The 25,207-nt window shown below is 31.8% G+C and overlaps 4 protein-coding genes across 18 annotated transcripts; 2 read left to right on the forward strand and 2 right to left on the reverse strand.

Moving 5' to 3' along the window:
- Positions 1 to 157: 157 nt before the first annotated feature.
- On the reverse strand, positions 158 to 2,268 carry LOC126854403 (protein fuzzy homolog). 5 transcript variants are annotated; one of them, XM_050601083.1, is made up of 5 exons: positions 2,015 to 2,268; positions 1,317 to 1,709; positions 1,043 to 1,240; positions 745 to 944; positions 158 to 644 (listed from the first exon to the last, which is right to left on the reverse strand). In XM_050601083.1, the coding sequence occupies exons 2-5, from the start codon at positions 1,707 to 1,709 to the stop codon at positions 275 to 277; spliced, it is 1,161 nt and encodes a 386-aa protein (XP_050457040.1). In that variant the 5' UTR covers positions 2,015 to 2,268; the 3' UTR covers positions 158 to 274. The 5 variants fall into 5 exon arrangements, with proteins under 5 accessions (XP_050457040.1, XP_050457039.1, XP_050457041.1 ...); XM_050601082.1 differs by having other exon boundaries at positions 1,815 to 2,268; XM_050601084.1 differs by lacking the exon at positions 1,317 to 1,709 and having other exon boundaries at positions 1,043 to 1,253; positions 2,015 to 2,266.
- A 262-nt stretch (positions 2,269 to 2,530) lies between these two features.
- Positions 2,531 to 3,966, forward strand: LOC126854410 (39S ribosomal protein L19, mitochondrial). Its single transcript, XM_050601101.1, has 4 exons — positions 2,531 to 2,734; positions 2,868 to 3,303; positions 3,409 to 3,690; positions 3,766 to 3,966. Exons 1-4 carry the CDS (start codon positions 2,668 to 2,670, stop codon positions 3,893 to 3,895), a joined length of 915 nt encoding a protein of 304 aa, XP_050457058.1. The 5' UTR covers positions 2,531 to 2,667; the 3' UTR covers positions 3,896 to 3,966.
- Positions 3,967 to 4,240: 274 nt separating this feature from the next.
- LOC126854391 (zinc finger MYM-type protein 4) lies at positions 4,241 to 12,607 on the reverse strand. 6 transcript variants are annotated; one of them, XM_050601040.1, is made up of 12 exons: positions 12,480 to 12,607; positions 8,341 to 10,640; positions 7,898 to 8,251; positions 6,995 to 7,824; positions 6,644 to 6,867; positions 6,243 to 6,478; positions 5,980 to 6,166; positions 5,718 to 5,843; positions 5,472 to 5,593; positions 5,198 to 5,345; positions 5,024 to 5,123; positions 4,241 to 4,923 (listed from the first exon to the last, which is right to left on the reverse strand). In XM_050601040.1, the coding sequence occupies exons 2-12, from the start codon at positions 10,600 to 10,602 to the stop codon at positions 4,749 to 4,751; spliced, it is 4,764 nt and encodes a 1,587-aa protein (XP_050456997.1). In that variant the 5' UTR covers positions 10,603 to 10,640; positions 12,480 to 12,607; the 3' UTR covers positions 4,241 to 4,748. The 6 variants fall into 6 exon arrangements, with proteins under 6 accessions (XP_050456997.1, XP_050457001.1, XP_050457000.1 ...); XM_050601044.1 differs by lacking the exon at positions 12,480 to 12,607 and adding an exon at positions 11,112 to 11,349 and having other exon boundaries at positions 6,644 to 6,819; XM_050601043.1 differs by lacking the exon at positions 12,480 to 12,607 and adding an exon at positions 11,112 to 11,349 and having other exon boundaries at positions 5,024 to 5,120.
- Positions 11,946 to 24,962, forward strand: LOC126854400 (probable E3 ubiquitin-protein ligase makorin-1). 6 transcript variants are annotated; one of them, XM_050601076.1, is made up of 7 exons: positions 11,946 to 12,399; positions 13,361 to 13,633; positions 13,750 to 14,074; positions 14,546 to 14,868; positions 14,954 to 15,113; positions 23,171 to 23,316; positions 24,737 to 24,962. In XM_050601076.1, exons 1-7 carry the CDS (start codon positions 12,383 to 12,385, stop codon positions 24,825 to 24,827), a joined length of 1,335 nt encoding a protein of 444 aa, XP_050457033.1. In that variant the 5' UTR covers positions 11,946 to 12,382; the 3' UTR covers positions 24,828 to 24,962. The 6 variants fall into 6 exon arrangements, with proteins under 6 accessions (XP_050457033.1, XP_050457036.1, XP_050457034.1 ...); XM_050601079.1 differs by having other exon boundaries at positions 11,947 to 12,720; XM_050601077.1 differs by having other exon boundaries at positions 11,948 to 13,165.
- The last annotated feature ends 245 nt before the right edge of the window (positions 24,963 to 25,207 follow it).

Raw genomic sequence — 25,207 nt, forward strand, 5'->3', positions numbered from 1 at the left:
TTGGTATATAGCTTTGTATTTGATATTATAAGAGATTATCTTTGAAGCTGCATCTTCTCTGCTAAAGAAGTAATGTTCATTTTAAACATAAAAAATAGATATAAGAGATTTAAATACATATACTTATCAGTTCTTAAAAATATAATAATAATAATGAATCTAAACATGATACCTTGGTATACACTCTCTACAATACTGTAACAAAAATTATATGTATCAAATTAGTATAAAAGTGTTCTTTATTTTATTCATTATGCAAACAAAAATTCCTAGTCTACCAATATGTCTGTTTATCATTAAACATCATTTTTAAAATTTTCTGACTAATCAGTCTCATAGTATGAGTAGGTACTATTGATGTATATAAAACACAAAGAATATAATCATTATGTTTTACAGCGTGACATTTATGATATTCAGAACATAAATATGTTTCCTTTGCTCCAGTAAATTTCCAGGCATTTGTAATTATTTTCTCATCATTACTCTCTTTTTGTTCAACTGATAGTCCAAACATTTCAACTGCTTGATGATAAAATGTTCGTAAAATATCTAATCTATGCGATCCTGTTACGCGATTTTTTTCACATTGCAAGTTTCTGCCAAGTACGAATTTTTCTACTTTGTAATTTACCAACATAAATCTAAAATATTTATAGAACATTATAATGATAAATAATTATTTATAAATATAATTAAAAATAATTGTCTATTATATAACTATAAATAATTTGTTTCAATTACCCGAGTGTCTCATTATCTAAAGAGACAGATGCAGGTAAATTTCGTGGATAACATTGTTCAACAGAGCATAATACATCCATATTATTCTTCCAACATTGTACAGCAAATCTCTCAATTTCTGTTAATTCTGGATTTGGTCCACATAATGCCAAAACTTGTACATGATTAATAAGAGTTATGGATACTAATCTAAAAGCCACCTATAAAGAGAATATTATTATGTATATAATTTAATAATTTTATTTTTTTTTTTTTGTAAATTAAGTGTGTGTATATATATTTCTTAAAAAATGCTTACATTTGGACTTTTACAAGGTAGAAAAACTGGAATATCATGTGTAGTACAAATACTCTCTGAAGTAATTGCTATCATTAACAGTTTTCTTTCCACAGGATCTAGAGACCACCAGCCCTCTGTAGCAATTGCCACACAATCATGCACCAAAACACATCCATATATTGAGTCCAGATATTCCATAAATCCTTCTAAACAAGTCTTGAATACATATCTATTGAATATTATATATAACTTTATATTTTATATCTCTCTCTGCATAATAAAATTTAAATACCTGAAGCAAAATATTTTCTGAGGATATGATGCATTCTGTCATATTAATCATATTAGTTTTTGTAGAAATTTTATCTCCTATGTCCAAACAATCCATTAAGCTATCAATAATAGAACTACAGAGACGCATGTCTTTCTTAAGTCTTTCTATATTTTTAGAATTTTTTATTTCATCAATGCCAGTAAAAAGAACCATTGCACCAAAAGTAGCATCCAAAAATTTATCCAATACATATTTCGTTACTCCACTTGCAATTGCTATTAATATAATACATTGCTCAAATTCTTTCCATATTACTGTCATATCTGGCAAGTCGGTACTTAATAAACTGATATCTTGTGATTTTAAGAACATATGAACTCCATTAAGGGATGCAATTTTTGAAAATGTCATCTGCAAAGTTATATATATATATATATAAATCTAATTTTATATAATAAAATATATAATGAGTAAAATACATATTTTTTTTATTTAAATATATAATTTATACACAACTGTATCACTGTCTCCCTTCTGACGAGAAAACAAAGGAATCCCTCCAGAAGAAGTTAAGCACATAACATATGCTGACATTCTTACTTAGATTTTGCAAGTATTGTAATTGATACTGTTATTGAGTATTATTTCGAATCTTTGAGATTGTAAAAATGTTCTAAATTAAAAATCAGCTATATATATCTTAATTACTTATGCACCTCTCATCTCGAGATGCCATATAAAATATTGTATATATATGTAAATAAACACATCTAGAATTGATAAACTTTTTGTAAGATATGACTTAGAACTATTTCTTTATAATCTGATTGATCTGAATTGTTTTTGACAGTCAGTCATAAATGTTTGCTGCATATCCTGTAGTAAAATCAAGCGAAAGTATTCCCAAATAAAACAGTTTTTTTTATCAATCATAATCCGCGCACAGAAATCAAATCATCAACTATGTTTTAACAACTTTTTTCATTCGTAATCTTTTAATTTTTTTTATTTTTTAAATTAATAAATAAATATAAAAAATATCCTATTTATATTATAAATATTATAGTTTTGAATATTCTCATTTCTCTCCTTTTCCCTTTCTGCTATTGGCCGTATTCACTGGTAATATTGGAAATCTGTAATATGTGATGTAAACTATAGATTTCCTGTGTTAACAGTAAATTTCAGAACACAGCCATTATCAATTGCAATTTCCCTTGTAAAAGATACGACTATTTATAATTTGACAAGTCTATGGTTGAAATCGAATGTGTATTAAAGATAATTTTTTTTAAAGGATTTAAAGAAAAATGTTTAATATGTTTTAATAAATACAATATAGACAAAATAGTAATAGAAAATTTTAAAAATGGTTATAATTTCAAGAATTTTATCTCGTAGAAACTATGGTGGGCTACAAACAGCAAAAATATTATGTAGGTTATCTTTTCTTACATTCTGCTTTATATATCACATTTATATGATCTGTTTGTATGTACGATGTGTTATAGCAGTTATTTTTATATGAAGTTTATAGTAATTAAAATTTTATAAAAAAATATTTTTCAGACAATGCAACTAGAAAAAATACCTCGATGGTTACTTCAAATTCGACAGGAGAATCGCGGAATAATGAAATACCAGAACAAAATATTGAGCAATCCAAAATAATTCCAGATAGATATCGATTTATTTATCCAGAATTCCTACCAGATCCAGATCCGACATATCGTAATACACTCAGAGAGAAATTGGAACGCATGGATATGTTAGCGAGGCGAACGCGTATAGCAATACCAGAGTTTTATGTTGGTTCTATATTAGCTGTGACTTATTCCGAGCCACATGCTCCTGGAAAAGTCAATAAATTTGTTGGTATATGTATAGAGAGAAAAGGAACTGGATTGAGATCTGCATGTCTATTGAGAAATGTAGTTGATAATCAAGGTATTGAAGTATGTTTCGAATTATATGATCCTGCAATACAGAAAATAGATTGTCTTAGGTAAATACAGATATTATTACTATCTTATCTTATATATAAATTATTTTGTGAAATCTGGTTACTTCAGAATTATTATTCTCAAATTATTATTTACGAAATATCTAGACTTGAAAAAAGATTGGACCCACATCTAAGATATCTGCGAGATGCACCAACAGAATACAGTACTTTTCCCTTTGATATGGAATCAGAATATTTGCCAGAAGGAGCACCAGTTCCTGTAAATAACATCAAAGTACCACTCAATAGTTTCCCATGGTTGGAAAAATGGGAACGTCAAGAATTGAAAGGTATAGAAATAAACTTTAAAATAAATACCAAACGTGTTGCAAAAGCCAAAGCTGCTGCAAAACCATGGGTAAAATACGACTTAATGAAAACATACAGGTAAGATAGCACATTATATTTTATATTCTTAACATTAATATTGCCTCTTGTTCTAATTCAAATTTTTTTATCTAGGGAAACCATTCCTGAAGAGGAACAAAGTGAAATATTTAATGAAGTGTATACAAAATTACATGAAATGGAAGTTACTAAACGTAGACTAAAACATAAACATACTTTTGTACGTCCACGGAAAACTGGATAAATTATTATTATAGTATTTCTTAAATCTTATAAGAAAATATAATAAAATAAATATTATTTTTTGTTCTTGTATCTTGATAATGATATATACAGTTTTTGTTTATTCTTTCCTCATATGATGATGATAGGATTGTAATTCTACAAAAAAATCAAGATTACATACAATTTCGTAACAATTGTTATATTTTATATATCACAAAAACGAAAAAGATAAAATATAGAATTAAACACATACATTAGAATAAAATAAAAATTAACTCCTTGATGAATTTCGTTATCTACTGAGTGATACATATGTAACCATAGATATAATATATATATATATATATATATATATATATATATATATATATATATATGCTATTAATATATTTGTAATCTTAGATACTTCTTATAGCCAATAAATTTTTTTTATTGTGAAGTGAAAAATATACAGTAACTGGAAAATTCATTTAATTCTACATTTCTGTATTGTATTATTCTTGTTCTATTTTTATAATCATTTTTTCACCATGTTTTTTTAACACTTTGAACGATCTTATACATTGATCCATATGCTTGTGTTCTAGTGAACAAAGCCAAAATATCTCTTCATATAGACTAGCGTATTGTTTTTTAAGAAAATCTGTGAATTGAAAACAGAGCACACATGAATCTCAATTCTAGATAATCTTTCTTAAGTATACTAGTCTTCCAAGAGATTATCTTAATGGCTAACAAGCAATACAGTCAAAACATTTTAGATCCCGTAATTAAGCTCAAACTATCAGATGACAGTCAAAATGTTAAAATAGTTAATTGTATTTCCTGTTTTTTTAAATCACTTTAACAATACAAGAGATCAATATATAAAATTAACTTGTTAGTAAAGCTACGTTAATTTCTTTAACCATTTTAATACGATATAACATTTTGATGAGGTGTTCCTTCGCAAGAGGCGATGTCGAATACCATACTGGACTATCTGGTACACAACTGCGTTCTGGCAATAGGTAAAAGACATCATTTCGTGTTTTAACGCTTTCAGGGCTGAAATATTTCAGTGCAAAATATATAATACATCATTAAAATAAATGTAATAAATTAAATTTAATATTTTAGTTTGTATGCTCATAATATTCAAACATACCATTTCGACAAATAAAATTCATATAGCTTAACAGGACATCTCAATGGATTTTCTTCATTTTCCTGTTGTTCATACACTTTCTTTTTTCTTGAATTAGCTTCTTTAAGAAAGTCATAATAAATAAATTAACACATCATTATATTAATAGAAAATTTTTACAAAGTTAAAACTAACCAAGAGCTGATTGTGGTGGATAAAATCTAAGAAGGACATTCCTTGAATTAGGAACTTTCCCTGCCATTGCTGTAGGTTGAGCAGCTGGGTTACGTTTCCAATGTTTCATAATATGAGAAAAAGAAAGCTGCATATGTTCTTCCACTGTCTGAAAAAGATATTCCAGGAATTTGAAAAAAATATTTATTAGTATTGTAACAAAATATTGTGACAATTGATTAGTGAATTGATACTATATGATTATTATTAACCTCACCACTCTTATTAGACTCACCACAAGATTAAAATGTTTTGTGTTAAAAAACATAAGTGTGCTTAATAAAACATGTGGAGAATGGGCACCCAATTGCTTGCATTCCCATAAGTGCTCTTCCTCCACTCTGGTCACTATATATTCTGTAAAATAAAGGCAACATAATATTTAGTAATTTCATTATTTTGTCATAATAAAGACAAAATAATGAAATTGATAAAAAAGAGAAATTTGTAATTGTGACAAATAATAAGACATAATACTCACGTGCTTCGTTGTATAATGCAGAAAACTTTTTTGCTATTTCGTTCAAACAGTCTGTAAATTTCTCATAATATGAATCTGTGAATATATTGTCAATCCTGTTATTTTCAAACAGGTATTGCTGTATTCCTAAAACAAATTTATGAAAAAAATGTTTGAGATACTAAAACAAGAACTTACCAAAGAAATACAGCTTACATCAATACAATAAAAATCTTACAATTATAAAGTAAAAATATATTATAAAGCAAAAAAATTTTTTTACCTAGACAGAGATAATATATTGTATCAGGAGCATATTCTGCACCGTTTGGCTTTCTTACTTCCTTCACAAAAAGGCATAAAGAATAATTTAACTCATCTGCGGTAAGTTGTAAAAGATCTGTCTTGAACAACTTTATTTTCCTCATTGGTGTAATTTGTTTTTCTAATTCGGCATTCTTTCCAATTACCTATGGTTAAAAAGTAATCTTTATTCTACATATAGTGCTTTACATTCCCTAAATTACATAAACGAAAATTACAAACCCATTGTCTCCATGCATTTACACCAAATGTATATTTTAATGCCATATTTGCGTCAGGTTTTTCCATTGGTTCTATAATACGCGGCTGCGGAGGTGGTTGTGGTTCCGGTGGTGGCATTAATGGCATGTCATTTGTACCAGAGACGCGTCTCATTCGTTTGGTCGGTGTTGATCGTGGTTTATATGGCATTACACGTTTTCTTCCTCTAGAGGCAACCATTAATCGTTCCGATTGTACTATATAAAAATACTTTATTAGAAATAATTCTATATTTTATTTTCTATATGGTTTGTCTTCAAGGAAAGTGATCATGCTGATTAATTGTTAATAATAGATAACAATAAACACAGTTATTAATATTGTATATATTATATATATTGTTTGAATGATATACTGTATACCATCGTTGTCCATAGCGGTCTCTGGCTGCGATGGTGCTTGCGTAGCTGTAATTGTGTTCGGCGTCAAGGCAGCTTCCAAATCGACTGCCGGCTCGTCTAATTCTCCTGTTGCCATTTTTAACGCCATTTGCAACATGTCATCCCCAAACGCGTTATTGGAATCAACCGCTTCTGGACTGAAACCATCACTATGTAAATTGTCTTGGTCAGCTGTGTCATCTTCCCTAAACAAAAATATGTGCTTTTGGTGTATGAGATAAACAGAATACAATGATATATATAATGCACAATGTATTTGTCGCGAATATTTTTGGATTTAAATATTATATAAATACCTCTTCTTCTTCTTACCTATCATCCACCGAGTCCGAATCGCTGTCATTAGTCTTCTTTTCAGTAGCTACCATCTCCGCCATCATAAGGAGTTCGGCTTCATACGGGTCGGCTGGTATCTTTTCTTGTATTTTTTTAATATCTTTCATAATTCCCTTAGCGCTGTTTCTTGTAGTGGGTATAAATAAGGGAACGGGTATAGGCAGCGGAAAAGGCATTGGAACTGGAAAGGGCATACTGTACATGTGCATCGGAAACGGAACATAAATTGGTACTGGTATTGGTACGACCACTTGTTGAACTTTCTCTTTCGTCTGTGTCCACTTTGTGCAAGGATGAGGACGCACGGAAACCCCTTTCGTGTGCACTAAAGGCTTGCATTGAGTCGTCTTGTTTTGAATTTTCACTGGACTAGGTGGCCTAGTAATGACTTGTTGCTTGTAGACAATTTGCGTCGATTGATTCGGTATCGCGTTCGTAGGCATAACCATGCTATTTTGTTGTGAGTTCGGGCTTGCTTGCCCATTTCCTAGCGCGGCTAAGCTAGTTACTGAGGAGATGACCGGCATACTCTTTTTACTTTGTATGTCATTGGACTTTTGAATGGTCTGATTTGCGCTTTTTTGTGATAAAGTGGTCCTTTTAGGCATTCCTGTAGGTACGGGATCATCGCTCGATGGTATAGTTATGGGGGATTTAGTGTACTGCGCTTGAAAATTCATGACACAATTATACGAACAAAAGTTTCGTATTGTGGCATCTGACATTGTGAGATGATAATGTGCTAAAGAGTATTCCTTACAAAAATCACAGTTTATTCGTTTTGCAGATACTGCATTGATAGAAACCTGTAAAAATATGAGAAATTTTATATTTTATATGTTGTTATATATTATATTGTACATAACAAATACAACATACTTGATATAATGTCAAACAATTTAAGCTGCACATCATCAAGGTTGGTCCTGTTTTCAGTTCCTTTTTAATCATATCAAAGTTATATTTCTTTACTTTGCACCAATTACATGGAACTATCTTCCTATTTGTTATGATAAATATATTTAAGCATGTTTTATTACAAAATGTATGGGGCTCATTATCGTAAAATACAATGAAATGCTGTTTATTTGGTAATTCAAAAAATTTCTTGCAGGTAGAGCACTGCTCAGGTTTGACTTGTTTCACAAATTTAAATGCTGCAAAACAGGGTTCGCTACATATGGCTACTGGAGTACTATTATATATCTGAACTTCGCAGTGTACAAGTTTCTCCTATAAAAAAGAAAATTTCACATTATATTTAAAAATTGTTTATAATATATTTAGAGTATTTGAAAATCTAGAAAAATTTTTGTACATACCTCTTGACAAACGCTACATGGCTTTTTTTCTGTAGTTGGAGGTTCCGAAGAATTTAATTTTGAATATTTTTCCATACAATCCTGAGTACAAAAGTCTTTAAATTGTCCTTTCTCCCCAACTGGAGCGAGAAAACCGTCTGTGCTAAAACTTATATCTTTCTGACAGTAACTACACACTTTTAAACCCTTTTTAAATTCCTCTAAACATGTTGAACAACAAAATTGTCTTACATCACATCCAAATCTCACACAATATTTGCCTAAACTTACAGCTTGAACTGCACCGTTACAATTCTTACAATAACTTCCATATTTTCTTTGGAACTTTCCCAAACATTCCTCATTACAAAATTCCATGGTTTCCCAAGAAAGGTTTCGTTCATCATTTGCTTCTATAATTAGCAAACAAGATGCGCAACGTTTCTCTCGTTTAGAGGTAGCTCCTTGGCTTGGTATGTCTATCGTTTTATTATTGGCTGCTTTAAACAATGCTTTACATGTTTTTGAGCATACATGATAGTTTTCTGTACCAATCTTGACCCGAATTTTACATGCTCTTTCTTCGCCACATTGCTTGCACGTCTCTTTAGTAGTAACCTCTTCTACTTCTGAGCTCTTGGACTCATCGTCAATGTTAATAATGTCTGTTGTTGCAGTTTGTACTTCTACCGTTGATTCATTTTGTGTAGCCATTGTACTATCTTCGCTATTATTTTTATTTTCCATAATTGCTGATTGAGGTTCATCTTTGCCTGAAACATCTTTGTCAAGTTCAGAATTAGATTTAGTACAGTTTTGTATTGTTTCATCGTCTTTCGCGTTTTTTTCAAGCATAGATTCATTTTGTTCATCTATTGTTTTACTTGATTTATTTGGTATTATTACTTTCATACTATCTGGGATAATACATAGCTCGTCATCCTGTCCTGGTAATACATCAGTTTGTTCCTCATCTGTTTCCATTGGTGTAATTTCTTCAATAGCTTTTTTGGTCTGTTCAACTTGTTTATCGAATGATTTTGTAGGTGATATACTTCCTGCTTCTGTTTCAGATATATTTGTATCTGGGAGATCAGTATCTATTGCTGCACTTTCAAGAGAATCAATAGTAGTTTGTACATTATTTGATTCTTTAGTAATATTATCCACAACTTTATTAACATCAGTATCTTTTAGATTGTTTGATGTGCAATCAACATTAAGTTTATCATTATTAGAATCATTGTTTCTGGCATTCACTGCATCCTGTAAATTATCACCTTGCTCATATAAGTTTTTGAAACTAATATCATCCTCTACAAGACTATCAGTTTCCACTGGTTCGATATTATCAGAAGTAAGATTGTCACCACCAAACGGATCTTCTGCGTCTATAGATTGTCCTTCAATTTGCGAATCATCATGTTTGTCGTGAGAAAATTGTACAAATTCTGTATTTTCAGGCTCAATGTTTTTCTCAGACAAATCTTTATCAGGATTTTCCAAATTACTATCTGATGATTCCGATTCCACTTTTTTTGACAATTCAACATTCTTTTGAGATATTTGCAGATCATCTGCAGTAACACTTGATTCATCTGGAATGTCAGAATCTTCAGGTTTTTCTTTAAATGATGTTTCATTTACACTAGTAAGTTTTGTACAATCATTTCCTATATTATCTGATATATTGCATAAATCTTCAAGATTTAATGGCTGTTTTGTATTACATTTTTCTGTCAAATTGAATGTACTTAGTTCTGTTGTTTCCTTGTCTATATTAACAGATACACTTTCTTTACAAGAACTTTCAACTATATTATTTTCTTCACTTGTTATAGTATCAACATCCTTCTCAAATGATAGCCCTTCAATTTCTATGTGATCATCTTTTTCAATAGTTTGTAAATGTGTAGCAGAATCACTTGTTTTTATATTTAATAGAAGTGCATCTTTTTCAGAAATTACAGTTGCTTCTTTATTTGTTTCACTATGCATCTCTACAATATCTTCATCAGTTACATTTGATGGAGTCGTATCTTTTTCAGAAGCTATTGTAGTTGCCTCTTTATTTGTTTCATCTTGTATTTCTTTATTTGTTTCATCTTGTATTTCTATAGTACCTTCTTCAGATGGTGATTTATCAGATCCTTTATCTTCTTTGAGAACATTTTCAATATAGTTTTTAGTATTATCGTTACTTGAGTTGCTCATAGCTTCCGATTGAGATACATCAGTCTTATCAGCAGATATGCTGATCTGGGAACTGTCTTGGGAGTCCATTTTTATTTACACTAATTTTACATTTATCCGTTGTGTATCTAGAAATATAACATAATAAACTTTGACAATAAAATAAAAACTACATATTTTTGTTATTTATTGCATATAAAAAGCATTCTTTCACATAAATTCATATTTAAGTCTACAATAAAAAATGAGTTTAATGAGTTACAAAAATACAAGAAAAATATATTAAAAAATCACTGAGAAAATTTCAATATAATATTCTGCATTAAAGAATATGAAAAAGTATATGTAACATATTAAAATCAGCATTCACCGTAGAATACAATTTATTTTAAAACTTAAATACAATTTTTTGTCTACGATAAAAGTAAATGATAGAATGATAGAAGGGAAAAAGCCTCGAGTAACAAAGTTTTTTGTATAGTGCAAAATGGCGTGTAAAAAATATTTTGTATATAAGCAAATTAAAACATCAACAGCTTGTCATATACGAATATCTAGGTTATGAGGAAGATACGCTCGCATCGCCATGTTTTTTCTACCTGTTAATCGGTCGTCGAAACGTCGACTTTAAACATCAATAAACGCTTAAAATACTCCATGTATATATAAATCGAACAATATTACATGTATTCGGAAAAATAATGTATGCTGCTCGCAGAAATAGCGACAGATGCGATATCGATGACTCGCGGGATTCGTTCGAAACTGAGCGACGCGATTATCGAAGTCTGATATGACGCGCGGATGAACGCCGGTTTTCGTTGCGCGCGATACTTGTGGTCCTTTCACGACGAGAGAAAATCAGTATCTGTCAGAGCTGGATTCGCAAATAATAATTAAAGCGCAAAAATTGTCACGCAAATCATTTTACGCTGATAATAAAAAGACTTTTAATTGTAAAAGTCATCTATGCGTAACATACGTAAAAAAAGTAATGTAATTTTAAAGCTCTGTTCAGATGATGTATATATAATATATCGCCTTGAAATATTTAACATTTTAAAATAATAATTTTCCATCAACTTTTAATTAATTTTTCGAAATAAATAAATTTATATAACGTTAATGTGAATTATGAATTTTCTAGTAATTATATACAGAATATATAAATAATAGAATATAGTTGATTTTTTTATATCGTCAATTCTAATTCGCTAATTACTAATAAAACTTTTTCACGTTATGATTAGGATGCATTCAAAAATCCTACTCTAAAGTAGCATTTAATTGACCAATCACGATCAAAAGGACCAAAAATTTCTTTGTCCTGATTGATCAATTCAACGGTATTCCATCCTACGAGTAGAATTTTCGAACGCATCCCTTGGATGGATCGTTCGGAGTATCGGCGTAGATATACAACTTCACGGCATTTTTACAGTCGCAAAGATCAGTGGATCATTTTTGAGATCAATATCTTTGCAATCTCATCAGAAAGCTGATAACGGATGCCATCGATAACAGTACTGCCCACGTTTGTCCAGTTTTAGTTTATGAAACGATATATATGCTCGGCGCATCAACAAACGAAACAACTCCAACTGAGTTCAATGACCGCGCATAAAATATCAAATATTCGCGTGCAAATCTCCCGTGTGGCTATTGAGTATCGTGCATCGTGCGCATCTCTTATGTCTGACAATCTGTTTTAGAATTGCGAAAACAGTGCTATCGCACGTTACGAAAAATCGACAAATAATATAGAAGCCCGCATCCTTCGTTATTTATAATACGTCATTAACCATCATCACGTGGAAGATTGAGAACACTTCTGAGGAAAATTTCGTGGTGAAGGAAGACAAAATAATAAATGGAAATCGAAAAAGTGTAAGGACATAGAGTAGAAAGCGAAAAGAACGGCTCCACGATCAACTAGAATCAGATGATAGATACGTCACGATACTCACGATAGAAAAGAGGAGGAAGTAGCGTGTTCGGTGATAATCGCGAATGATTACAAATTCGTACTGGAACGAGACTCGATCGCAAAGTGGTGGTGATTGGCGATGACAAGCGGTGTTAGTGTTAGATGAACGTAGCGAGTGGAAAGAGCGAACAGATAGAAAGGAGACGGAAAAAAGCACGCGCGCGCGCGTCAACTCGTGCTCGTGTATGATATATACATCGCGCATCTCCTCCAGGCTCGAGGTACGTTTATTGCGCGACGCGATTGGAGCGAGAGATTCTCTTTATCGCACCAAAGGTGTGTGTTTGTGCGGTGTGCACGTCGTGTTTTCCGGCTTATCCGTAAAAGTCGTGTTTTCGTGATCTCGAAGCCGGAACGACCTCGAAAGCGTGTATCTCTCTCTCTCTCTCTCTCTCTCTCTCTCTTTCTCGCTCTCCCTACGGCGAACGCTCGCACCTCGCACGTCTCATCATCCGAGGAACGACGCTCATCGTCGTCGATCATCATTGCGACCGTTACGACGGAGGAGGAGCGAGAAAATGGCCGACAATTGGACGCAGAGTGTTGTTTGCCGGTAAGAAGTAAGAAGTTGTCCCAAACGTTGTGTGTCACAAGTTCCAGTAGCGAGATTTCATGCGGAAGGCATTAGTTCGTGTATGATCAAGCTTCGTAGATAGAGATGGAGAGGTTAGCAATAAGCACATTGCGGACTCATAGCAATGTTCGATTCGGACGAATACAATAATATAAATATTGATGTTTGGCGAATATGTTATGTATATATCATTACGAATGTCTTGACGATTTCAAACACGACCGAACACGCTCTCGTCTATAACTTTTGTCCGTATTCTTCATGCGACAATAATTCCTTTATTTTAGATACTTCAAGAATGGTGCTTGCCGTGAAGGAAACAACTGTCGATATCGGCATGTACAAGCTAGAAACGATGCAAATATCAATGAGACAGTGACAACTCCAACTAATAGTCCTGGCTATATTGTCACTTGTCGCTTCTTCAAACAAGGCATGTGTAAATTTGGTAATCAATGTCGTTTTCGCCATAGTTCAGATACTGTGGATAACGATATACAAACTAACGCGATAGAAAATTCAGCCTTGGGTCAGCACACAGCAAACTCTTCAAAAAATAAGTAAGTTTAAATATAGCATTGTATATGTATATATATATATATATATATATATATATATATATATATATATATATATATATATATATATATTGCATTTATCTGCTTATTTGTTATAGAAAAGTTGATAAACGTACTGCTGAAGATTGGGTAAAAGCACCCGAGTTTGTACCTACAGCTGTGTCTCCAATTGCTGGATCATCTTCTACAGATGGAACATCTGCTTCGGGTATAAGTACATCAAAGCCAGTCTCGTATGCTCAAGCTGTTAATCCATCTGGTCAAGCCTCAAACCTCTCTTTAGAACCTTTGTGTCCATATGCAGAAGCAACTGGACTCTGTCGAAATATAAATTGCACATATCTTCATGGTGACATTTGCGAATTATGTAGTCGTGCAGTCCTTCATCCACATAATGAAGAATTGAGGAAAAAACATACAAATGTAAGTCCTATTTGTTATTTTGTATATTAAATTTGTCTAAATTTATTTAAACTGTTATACATTTCTAAGCTAGGAAGTGGAGATTAGGGACAAATTAAATGGTTAGTAAATTTTTATCTTTGTTTCGAGTCTGTAAGAATATTTCTTAATGAAATTTAGAGATACGAGATACATAAAATATCTATAATAATTATAAAATAATTTTTAATGTGATCCATAATATTTATTAAATAATTTTCTTATTTCTATTTTTCAATTCTATTTACAAAAACAAAGAAACTTTTCTGTTTTGCCAACTGATATTTATTCCTTATAAAGCGCCTCAATAAATTTTAACAAAAAAGGATTTTATTGCTATCAACAGTTTCTAAGAAAATAATTTATAATATTTTATATGGATTATTTTATATATAGTGGATATTTCATAAATTCCAAAGAGAAATTAATTGATATTTTGATATTAACATACAGGCATGTGTGAAACAGCACGAAGCAGATATGGAATTATCTTTTGCCATCCAACGTAGCAAAGAGAAGTCCTGTGGTGTTTGCTTCGAAACAATAATGGAGAAATCGTCGCGAGAACAGAGGTTTGGTATATTGCCGAATTGCAATCACTGCTTCTGTCTAACTTGCATCAGAAAGTGGCGTCAAGCTAAACAGTTCGACAATAAAATTATAAGGGCATGTCCGGAATGTCGTATTCCCTCAGATTTTGTTTGCCCTAGTATGTATTGGGTGGACACAAAAGAAGAAAAGGAAAAATTGATAAGAGATTATAAAGGCGCATTGAGGTAAAGAGTGATTACGATCAATCATAATCTGCCTCTATCTCAGCTGTTTGTGTTCTCTAACAATTTCAATTTTTTTTTCTTATAGTACCAAAGACTGCAAGTACTTCAACAAGGGTCGTGGTAAATGTCCGTTTGGTAATAAATGTTTCTATCTTCATGCACTCCCTGATGGAACTAAAAAAGATGTGGGTCCACCGGTTCGACAGAGGCGCAATACTGCCGACACCGATATCGACATCTTGCACGTAAGTGTGGTTATCTTATTGTTTGCAAAAGTATATTTATTTTGATTGTGTCGCATTTATAAACACCGACGAACGCGTTTTTCATGTTGTAAAATGTCGTGGGAGCAAATATAATATTCTCTCTGAATCAAATGGTCGAGCTACATCCATGTACTTTATATTACATTTTGGTATGAGTAGAACGTGACAATACGGCTTTGCACTATTTACAGCAACTGATCTTATGGGATTTCCTCGATGAAAGGGACGATCGTTGGATGTATCTCGATTTAGAAGATATCCCTTTCTTCTCAGATTCCGACGATTCCGATTGGTCCGATTATGAGCTGTCGTTCGATTAGACAAATAAAACTATTTGATCGACGCGAAACTGCCTTGATATCGCTGTTATCATAGCTACTCTGTTGCTACATCGGTACCCACTTCCTTTACCATTTACGCGCGGCTTTAGCAACTAAGAAAATTATTAAATAATTAGCAAATAATTTGAATGAATATATAATTTGAAGACGTTCTAGCGCTATGTAGAAAAAAAGAAAAAAAAAAGAAAAAATGTGCGCACTTTCCTAAAATGATAATTTATAGATAAGGAATGTATAGTCGCAATTCAATAGTTGAAATATTTCTTTTGTTTTATTTATTAGATAATATCTATAAATTTTATTCCTATGTAAATCAAAAATGATGGTAATAGTTATTAAAATTTATTAAAATCTAATTGCCTATTTGCTTAATAAAAAAATAAATAATGATTTTAATAAAATAAATAAAATAATAGTTTAATAACTATTATCCCCTTTAATTGTTTTATGTAGAAATAATCTCTTTTAGAAATTATCTGTGAAAGAAATATCTCGATTATTTTAATTACGATTTTGTACTTGTCTATAGACAATTACGAGATCATCAATTTTGCGGTACATAGTCGAAATAAAAAAATTAAATGAAAGGGAATTAACATGGATACTAGTGAAGATTTCACTGGATAATCACTTTGAAATCATCTTTGTGTGTCTTGACCAATGCTCTACTAACTGATGATTATTCTAGCAACTATTATTAATTCAGTGGTCCAAATTTCATCAATGAATAGTCTATATATCGGTATTTTTCCGATGTTCTACTTCTCGTAGAGTAATATTGTTGGTTTCTTTTTCTACACTCGCGCGCGCGCGATACTAATTATTATTAAAATGTTCCATAATGCATGATCTGGAACACAAAATGCACATTGAATCAAATCATAGTATAAGCAAGTCAATAAATAACCGGAATTTTAGTGATTGTACTCATATCGAATGTCCTCATATAAAATTGCCTGCTTTGTTTAGTAAGATATATGGTCAGGTGTATCTCAAAATAATTGAAAAGTAGTTTAATTCTAGTTTTTTTTTTTTGATTAAGGCTTCTTTTCGATTAATACGAATTAGATTAGATTAGATTTACTCTGTTGTAATTTCAATAAACATTCGTCATTTATAATAATATGTACTTAATCAACATGTAAAAATTTCTGGAAACATGCTAACCCTGGATTTAAACAATATTTTGAGAAATGCAAATTACTGTATTTGATTTTACTGGATTTTATTTGAATTTATAACACATATATCCATAGGGCATGATTCTTGTGATTGCAATATGACTTCGCATTTAAAATAGAGGATGAATTCTGTCGTATTCATAGATATAATTCTGATGATTAAACCAAATGTGCATTAAATTCTATAATAATAAACTTTTTTCATAAGTGCAACTGTTGCGAAGTAATATTGCAGTTACAGAAGATTCTATTTAATTATTACTTGTGGAAAGATCATAGCACTACTACTATTCACAAGTAAAATAGGAAAATTGGACAACGATATATTACTTGTGTGTGATCAGTGTGCATTAGTTCAAGTTATCAATAGTTCATATCGAAGGAACGATTCACAAAGAGTCGTCCTACCTCTTGCTATGGCTCCGCGAATCTTTAATACATTTCTTTAAATTATTACAATTGTAGCGTTATACTCGTGAATAATAGATATTTCTCTGAGAGCAAGTATGCAAAGTGAATGTGATACACTTATAAGGGTGATATGCGAGCGCATCAATATATAATATTTGTGTGGGTGTACGAATGGAAGTAAGTACGAATATAAAAATATTTGCGAGAAAGAGACGGGCTACCGTTAGCATATACGGAATTAATAACAAATGTAATAAAGAGATCGCTTTTCGTGGAGTACGCATTTGTAGATTCAAGATTTAAGGAGACAATTAGGGAAATACGTACGACGGAGTTGGACCCACGACATAGAGCCATGCTGGGAGAAAATATCAACGTTGCGCGATCGTTTTTACATTTTATCAATTTACTAATACTAGCAAACGTTCCGATAGCCGTTTTTTCAATAGAGAACCGTGATAATTGTGCTTTGAAGGGCATAGATCTCTCTTGCGTGAAACGGCTAAAATTCAAAATGGTATGTACGAAGGAAAAATACACACAAAATACGATATTTACGTTTTTAGCATTGAATATATTTTGTGAGATATTATTTTATAATTTTGTATTATATCTATCGGCAATATGTTTATGATAATATCGTGTTGTTCTAAACAGTTCCTGCTCGCACTTACAGCTCGATTCATATATCATCCTAAGGAGAAGTGACCAGTTTTTACAGCAGAGAGCCAATACTGCCTTTCAAAAGCTATGTGATTATAGAGTAATATATATCCTTCATCATATAAAAGTCAGTTTTTTAATCCGCCTCAATAACGCGTTTTATCGGATCGAATTTTCGCTGAATGTCGTTTACATTTCCCATAGAATTTCTATGCTGTTAATTTTATCGATAATTGTTAGTATAAAACTTTTATATTGTTGTCGGTAATGTTTATATAGAGCTTTCTATGATATACGTTGTGCGTTTCGAATGACTATTTTTGGAGCTACTTTGTTCAAACATTCATCAACACTCCCAGATGTGAAGAAAATAAAAATGTATCGCTTTGAACGACTTTAGATTGTGATAGATAGTGGAATTTATATCATTAAGTTGAATCCTTAGCTTACTGAGGATGATTTGAATCTGATTTTATGAATGAATGGAAAATTCACGATGGAAATTTCTACATTTATCATCGGTATGTCCATCGGTATGATTACGCATTGTAAGCAGAAAGTTAAATTGACTGCGTTGATCGTTGCACGAATTTACTGTCATCACTGCCATTTTTATCTATCTCGAAGTAAGCGTACTACCATTTACTGCATTGTCATGTTCTAAATGCGTGCAACGCGGAAGGAGATATGTAAAATTAAGAGTTGATGTTTATAAAATCATTCAACGGAATTCAACGCGGTTCACCTTAACTTTAACGATACTTTTTGCAATTAACTTTAGAATTACTCTTCCTTTCTCTCTCTCTCTCGCATACATAGTATATATACAAGTTCAAAGTCAATATTCTACGTGAATTTTGTTGTAATAACTCGAAGAATATAAAGAAAACCAAATTATTGTTTCACCTGGATTATTGGAGATAGTGAATGGTAAAATGATATTCTTAATATTTCAATCTCATTCTCAGGATGGTTTTATTAAGCTAGTTTAGAAATCGTACAATTTATAAAATAACCACGTGCGTCCTGTATTTCTGCGTACAGAATTCATTGCCAAAATTCTCCCGCATGAGTATGCATTAATGTCAATTAATCATACTAAATGTACCTGCATTGAATAATGTATTGCGTAATGATGAATATTATTTTTTCCCTTTAACAAACTGAATATGCTTCATAGATTGCAATGTTCATCATTATTCATCATTTATATAAATGAGAGATTGCGAATATTTTGAATAATCCTTTCTCTTTCTTTTTTTTTTTAGCTTGTATAGTGTGAATGATTCTCTTTAGGATAATAATATACCGAGTATATCATTTTATTTTTATTTTATTTTTAATATTATATATATATATATATATATATATTTATTTTTATTATGTATGTTAAACGAATGTTTTGTCATGTGTTGAAAATGCTCGAAGAGTTTTTGCGAAATAGTAAAAAAATTGTGTAACATAAGTTTTAGAATGGGTAATTCTTGTTGATATATTTCTCAAAAATTTCTGTACGTAATTATTATATTTTTGTAATTTATCATGTTGCAAATTTGCTTACATTACAATAAAGGCTCCGTAAAACGGATCGATATTGAAACGAAAATTTTATTGCTAAGTAGAGCTCTACCGAAAAAGTAAAGTCGATATAAAAAACATATTTTTGTGTTATAGCTTGTCTCTTATTCTTTAATAGATTATGAATGTTTTTTAAGCAATAAATATACGTAGATTAAGAAAACTGTATTTTCACTGTATGAAGCACAAATTGTGAACAAATGTATCTGCATTATCTATTATTTATCCTTTTTATATAAAAAAAATTGCAAATTGAGTATATCAATAAGAAATAGCACAAGTTTTCTTTTTCTTTTTTTTTAATTTTTCTCATTTTGTATTTTTCTCGATAAATAGAATTGTGTAAAATTGTTGTCACATATCGCGTTAACTTTTGCTTTGTATCGCAGAAAAAATATGCTTACAATCCGAATGTGTTCAGTAATTTTTCGATAACATCTAGTTGAAAGCACATATTCGTAGAAACTTCTTTCGAGATATTTAGCATAAACGCAAATTATTCGATTAAGAACAAAGTATACGATCAATATGCGCTTTTAAAACGCGAGATAAAAATCTGTCATAGCGGATTGTAACAAATATGTATCGTTGATAAAATACGCTTGTATTTGATATAAAAATGTAATTGTTTCTTATATCGCGGGGATACTGCAAGTTTGGTGAAGAAAAAAATATGTTCTTATATAGTGAGATGTTAATTGAGTAATTTACACATATTGTATTGCAATAGAAATTTTATCGTGTTTTTCATGTATCAGGAAGTATATGAAAAGCATGTTATTGAAAAAAATTCAAGAAACACTTCGTTGCGCGGCTCACTTGATATTTAAATCGCTGATTTAAACTCCCCTTTTCTCTTATCGAGGGTCCACCGTCAGTTTCGTATCCCTTTACTTCTAACGAAATAGGATTATTATTATTAATAATAAAAAGTCTATATAACATTGTTAGAGAAATTATATATAATCCGTTTATTTCACATGTAAATTTTGGATCTCTGATGTTTTTCGATACTTATTTCACTGTAACTCAATACAAATCATCCAACTGTCAACAACTATAACGTTGTCGTCGTTGTATAATTGAGCTTCTCTGATTAATGTATAAATAAGAGAAAAATAATAGCCATTGCCCCGTTTGTTTTAACAGTAGAAATAATCAAGTAGTCGTCAGTGGATTGTACATTCATAGAGTGTGATGATGAAATAAAAGCGATCCTATCTTTAATTTCATTTCTTACAATGATATATTTTTGTTATTGGATATGTAGATTAATAAAATCTCGAACAGTAAATCTGGAAGAAGATAGGGGTCAAATGTATTATATTCTCCTTCTGTTATCCTTTTAATTCCAATTTCAACTATTGCGGTATATCAACAAATTTCAAAGAATTATTTTAAAATATTTATTGTAAGATATATATACATTATATTTACTTTTATTTTTACATTTATTCAATTCTATTTAATCCTAATAAATTTTTTTTAATTTCTTGTAGTAATCAAGGATTTATATTAGATTTATATTTTAGATTTGCTTGATCCTATCTAACAAATAATGAAAATCGCGATTATTCTATAACATATCAACGAGATATACGGGGGCTCTTACACTTTTATCACGTTATTAAAAAAATCTTATATTATCGAAAAGATGCTGCGTTTCCGCTTTATCGCGTATTTCTTCAATGTAATTATTAGCGATTAGAGATTTTTATCTTATTGTCAAATATGAATTTTGGAACGTTTAGTTGTAAAATATGATCACAGATGGCGAATGTAGTATTATTTCATACATTCGCGTTTTATTTATTTCTCAGATCATTTGTATCAAAACGGCTGTGCTTGCAAGCGCTATAGATTAATTCGATATCGATCCAACAGAATTGCATTTTTATGAGAAAATTCTATATCCGATGATTGAAATCTCAGGATTGTTTATTTGAAGATGGGCAGGGGAAAAAATAGATGTTGATGCATTTAAAAATTTTAGACATGCTGTGAAATATTATCAAAGATAATTGTTTCAAATATAAATAAAGTATGTTATGTGGCTCATGTTTATATATGTGTACATGCAAAATAGAACGATAAAAATAACATGCCATACGTAAACCTGATACGACAAACATGAAGAAGAGATTTTCCTCGCGAGGCAGTAAAACGAAAAGCTAAAATACAGTATCTTCTCTTGTTTGGCATCGGCAATACTTTGAATTATATGTTTTTTATGTTGCACAAACAGCTTTACATAAAGTGTTTAGCGCATAAATATTTTTTATCAAAATCATGAATATAGTTTAATGAGTAAACATCAAAGCAATAAAATATAAATTCTTTCCGTTTTGCTATCGTGATTTTAATTAGCCTGAATTAATCGATGATAAATTAATTGCCAGCAAATATTGACTAATTGTAAAATTGTAATGTATAGTTTTACACATATACACATGAAGTAACTTTTCAAAGCTATTTTTATCATTTTAGAAAAATCGTCATTTTAATCGAATATCATATACACAAGACACACGACCGGGCTTTCAATATATGATCCAATCACTGTTTTTGCATTTTTAAAAACTTACTCCACATAGATGATTATTTGTGTTGCGTTACATATACATACATATATATTTTGAATGCACGCATAGATAAATTAGAGATATTTGCCTGTATTGTTTGAAAATTTTTACTAGAAGGATGTCGAGAAAATTTTTCGAAGTTTCTCCATGAGATATTCGAATCAAATAATAATAAATTAGAAATAAATTAGAAACATTACTTATTTTCGCGTTTTGAATCAAAAATTGAAGCAAAGCTGGAGGAAGAGTCGCGATTGACGGGGACAACACGGGCGAGATAACGAGGTGCATTTTTTGCGGGACACCTGGAATCGGATTTGTCCAATTGGCGGAAGCGGAATTTCGTCGTACGGTGAGGTACAGGAACGATGTTTACGTCACCCGATTGTGCGAGACGGCGCGACTTTGTCGTGTCGGGGGTACGGGCTTGGTCAAGCTCCCGCGGATTCGCGACGGTTAACTAGAACAGGAAGTTAATCCCGCACGACGAGCACGGCGAATTAGCATATAAATTCGTCGAAATATACATATAGTAGTCGAGCGCGATATACGCGGCTATCGCGGGACCGCTTTGAGCCACAAGAACGCACGTGTGTCTCCTCTTTGCGGTTTTGATTCATTGTCTCCTCTTTGTGTCTCGGTGATTGTTACGAATATGTTTGGATGAAGCATCAACGTCACGTATTGCATATTTCTACAGAGTATCTCTCTGTCTGATCTCTCTAATTATTGTCGTGGCCGCAAATATTTTATCTTTGAATTCCACGCTATTGTATAATCACGAAATGTGTTTATAACTTGCTCATAAAATAAAATATTGTCAATTGCGTTTACGCGACAAGAGAATATGTTTGTATGAAAAACCCTGTAGATTAACCCGCGATAAAATTCTGTTTCGAGATATTGTCAAATTATTGTTGATTAATATTCCATTTCATATATATTTTTTAGAGATTTTACGGGATTTTAATTAAATTTGAAACAAATGCAATAAAAAGTATTATAAACTACAGTTACCATACAATATTGCACAATTAAATTGCGACTGATCCAAATCGTTTAAATTATTGAAATGTAATGTATTTATTTTAATCTACTGAAATCTATACAGTAGACGGTAGAATTGAATCAATTCAAAATCAAACATACAGCTCGAATTTCATTGTTGCACTTATCTGTGTTATTGTTCGCCATATACACGCGTATACTAATTTTATAAAAAGCTATTTTTGCGCATTAAAATCACTCGTCTCAATTTAGCGTTCGAAATGTCATTGCAGCGCGTGTTACGGCTCTTGATGTTCTGGACGGTGGTTGTCCTGGAGTTCTTGCGGAACGCGTGGATTCGCACGACCGGATTATTTATCTACGGTTCCCAAGAGCGACGTGCGACGACAACGGTCGACGAACCTAATTACGAGCGAAGGTAGGTTCGCGGGTTAGACTACAAGTCTAATTAAATGGTCGCCCGTGTGTGTTTACGCTACTTTCAGAAACCATGGACGGCGGTGAAAAAAAAAAAAGAAAAAATCGCGCGACATGCACCGACATTACGAAAGGTGTTTGCTCGGATTCGCGCTCATACGAAATGCGTTTTGAGGTATAAGCTGGTTGCTTAAAGCGCGCTAAAATGTGCGGTGGTTAAATTTCCCGTGAAAACGGGTTGTCACGGGAGTAACGAACATGGGGGAAGAGACTGCACTGTCCTTGTGCCATTTTTAATCTCGTTGCATCTTGCACGCGACCGTGTGTTGGAGAATTGCAGTATGATCATTCTCTTAAAAGTAAATTTATAGTAAGCTAACTCCCGACTTTGCCTAAAATCATACTTAATGCGTGCTGCATTTTTGTTGTTATTGAAATTATAATTTTTTCATCTCACGCAGAGTTTCTTTCCATCCTTGAGACTTCAATCCCTCGGGCGAAATCCGTTTGGATTAATTCGAATTTAATTTGGGTAAATTACACGTGTTTAATTCACGATTTAAAATATTTAAGCATTAAGCATGAAATGTTTATTTTTTACTCTCGTAGAAGATAGAGCTCAATTTCTGTAAAAGTGCGAAAAGTAAATTCGGACAGTAGTGGGTTAATGGGAAAAATCTCAGGCTCCGGATGTAAAGAAAACGGGATAAAGGAGGGACGGGGGATTAGGTCGAATAGAGTCAAGTAGAGAGAAGGGAAAGAGAAAAGGAAAACAGCAGGCGGGGAATATAAAATCGGTTTCTCTGTCGAGTCTATCCAGGATTCCTAAATTGCCTCTGTTTGTTTCGCAAGCAAAGAAGCGCTGCCGCGCATCAAAATGCTCGATTGGCACGCCGATCACCAATGTCTAATATATCGAGGAAACCTCTCTCGGGTTGATCGTGACCCATCGACTCGATGTTGATTCACTGCGTTTTCGAGCTGAAAGCTCTTTCAGCTGATCGACGGGAAAGATGAAAATAAAAAAAAAAAAAATTGGAAAAGAATAAAGGATATTAGCGATAAAGAGTCGAAACAGCACGGCTGAACTGTGCTGACGTTATTACGTTCGTCTACGAGAGATCTGCGTGCCAGATAAATTATATACTTCCTTCTAATATACTCTTAAAAACTACTATCATTATATAATAATAACATTACATAAATAATATTTTTTATCAATTTACGTTACAAAAATAGCATGTAGCAATATATGAGAAATATATGATAATTCTTGAAATATTTTTAATATATTTTAATCGAGATATATGTTTTTAATACGACCAATTGTGTTTTTTTTTGTAGTTATCGAAAATGTTATAAATTGTCGTATTATTGAGACATATGATTATAATCGGTTATATTTTTTTCTGTAATTTCAGATTGCTGTCAATGGCAGGTACAATGCGTAATAGGCAACGCGCACGTTTAAACGTCAATTCGCGCCATTTTCACAACATCGCATCATCGTAAAGTTGTCGCTGACATTAGGCGCGTTTTTCAATCATAAAAAAAAAAAAAACCTTTTTTTTGTATTATCGATGACTTTGAACGATGACGAATCTCGGGAATATCGAGAAGAAATGACGTGCGATCGGATATATATATGTTGATATGGTCGCATAATGAGTTTGCACGAGTGTCACAACATATATGAACGGTAATATTTTAACTAAAGCAAATATTTACAATGACGTACGAATCGTAATCGAACGACAATCGCCATTACGCGTCGCGAACAGTTAGCGTTCAGACGTATCGAAAATCGCTTATATATTTTTCCGTAATTTCATCGGTGAAGTGTGAGTTTGCGGCTGAAAGCGAATGTCGCGCGAGAGGATCGATCGCGATGT

This window comes from Cataglyphis hispanica, chromosome 14 (genome assembly GCF_021464435.1).
Source record: "Cataglyphis hispanica isolate Lineage 1 chromosome 14, ULB_Chis1_1.0, whole genome shotgun sequence".
Taxonomy (NCBI): domain Eukaryota; kingdom Metazoa; phylum Arthropoda; class Insecta; order Hymenoptera; family Formicidae; genus Cataglyphis; species Cataglyphis hispanica.

What these genes read in the sequence shown, in the direction of transcription:
- LOC126854403 (XM_050601082.1), bottom strand. Translation starts at nt 1,892, where the DNA reads ATGTCAGCATATGTTATGTGCTTAACTTCTTCTGGAGGGATTCCTTTG. An exon ending in CAGAAAATATTTTGCTTCAG is followed by an intron (nt 1,241 to 1,316) that starts GTATTTAAATTT and finishes TATGTATTCAAG; the next exon opens with ACTTGTTTAGAAGGATTTAT. An exon ending in TACCTTGTAAAAGTCCAAAT is followed by an intron (nt 945 to 1,042) that starts GTAAGCATTTTT and finishes TTCTCTTTATAG; the next exon opens with GTGGCTTTTAGATTAGTATC.
- LOC126854410 (XM_050601101.1), top strand. Translation starts at nt 2,668, where the DNA reads ATGGTTATAATTTCAAGAATTTTATCTCGTAGAAACTATGGTGGGCTA. An exon ending in ACAAACAGCAAAAATATTAT is followed by an intron (nt 2,735 to 2,867) that starts GTAGGTTATCTT and finishes AATATTTTTCAG; the next exon opens with ACAATGCAACTAGAAAAAAT. An exon ending in GACTTAATGAAAACATACAG is followed by an intron (nt 3,691 to 3,765) that starts GTAAGATAGCAC and finishes TTTTTTATCTAG; the next exon opens with GGAAACCATTCCTGAAGAGG.
- LOC126854391 (XM_050601040.1), bottom strand. Translation starts at nt 10,602, where the DNA reads ATGGACTCCCAAGACAGTTCCCAGATCAGCATATCTGCTGATAAGACT. An exon ending in TCGGACTCGGTGGATGATAG is followed by an intron (nt 6,868 to 6,994) that starts GTAAGAAGAAGA and finishes ATTTTTGTTTAG; the next exon opens with GGAAGATGACACAGCTGACC. An exon ending in TAAATGCATGGAGACAATGG is followed by an intron (nt 6,167 to 6,242) that starts GTTTGTAATTTT and finishes TTTTAACCATAG; the next exon opens with GTAATTGGAAAGAATGCCGA.
- LOC126854400 (XM_050601075.1), top strand. Translation starts at nt 13,018, where the DNA reads ATGGCCGACAATTGGACGCAGAGTGTTGTTTGCCG. An exon ending in TGAGGAAAAAACATACAAAT is followed by an intron (nt 14,075 to 14,545) that starts GTAAGTCCTATT and finishes ATTAACATACAG; the next exon opens with GCATGTGTGAAACAGCACGA. An exon ending in CCGATATCGACATCTTGCAC is followed by an intron (nt 15,114 to 23,170) that starts GTAAGTGTGGTT and finishes ATGTCATTGCAG; the next exon opens with CGCGTGTTACGGCTCTTGAT.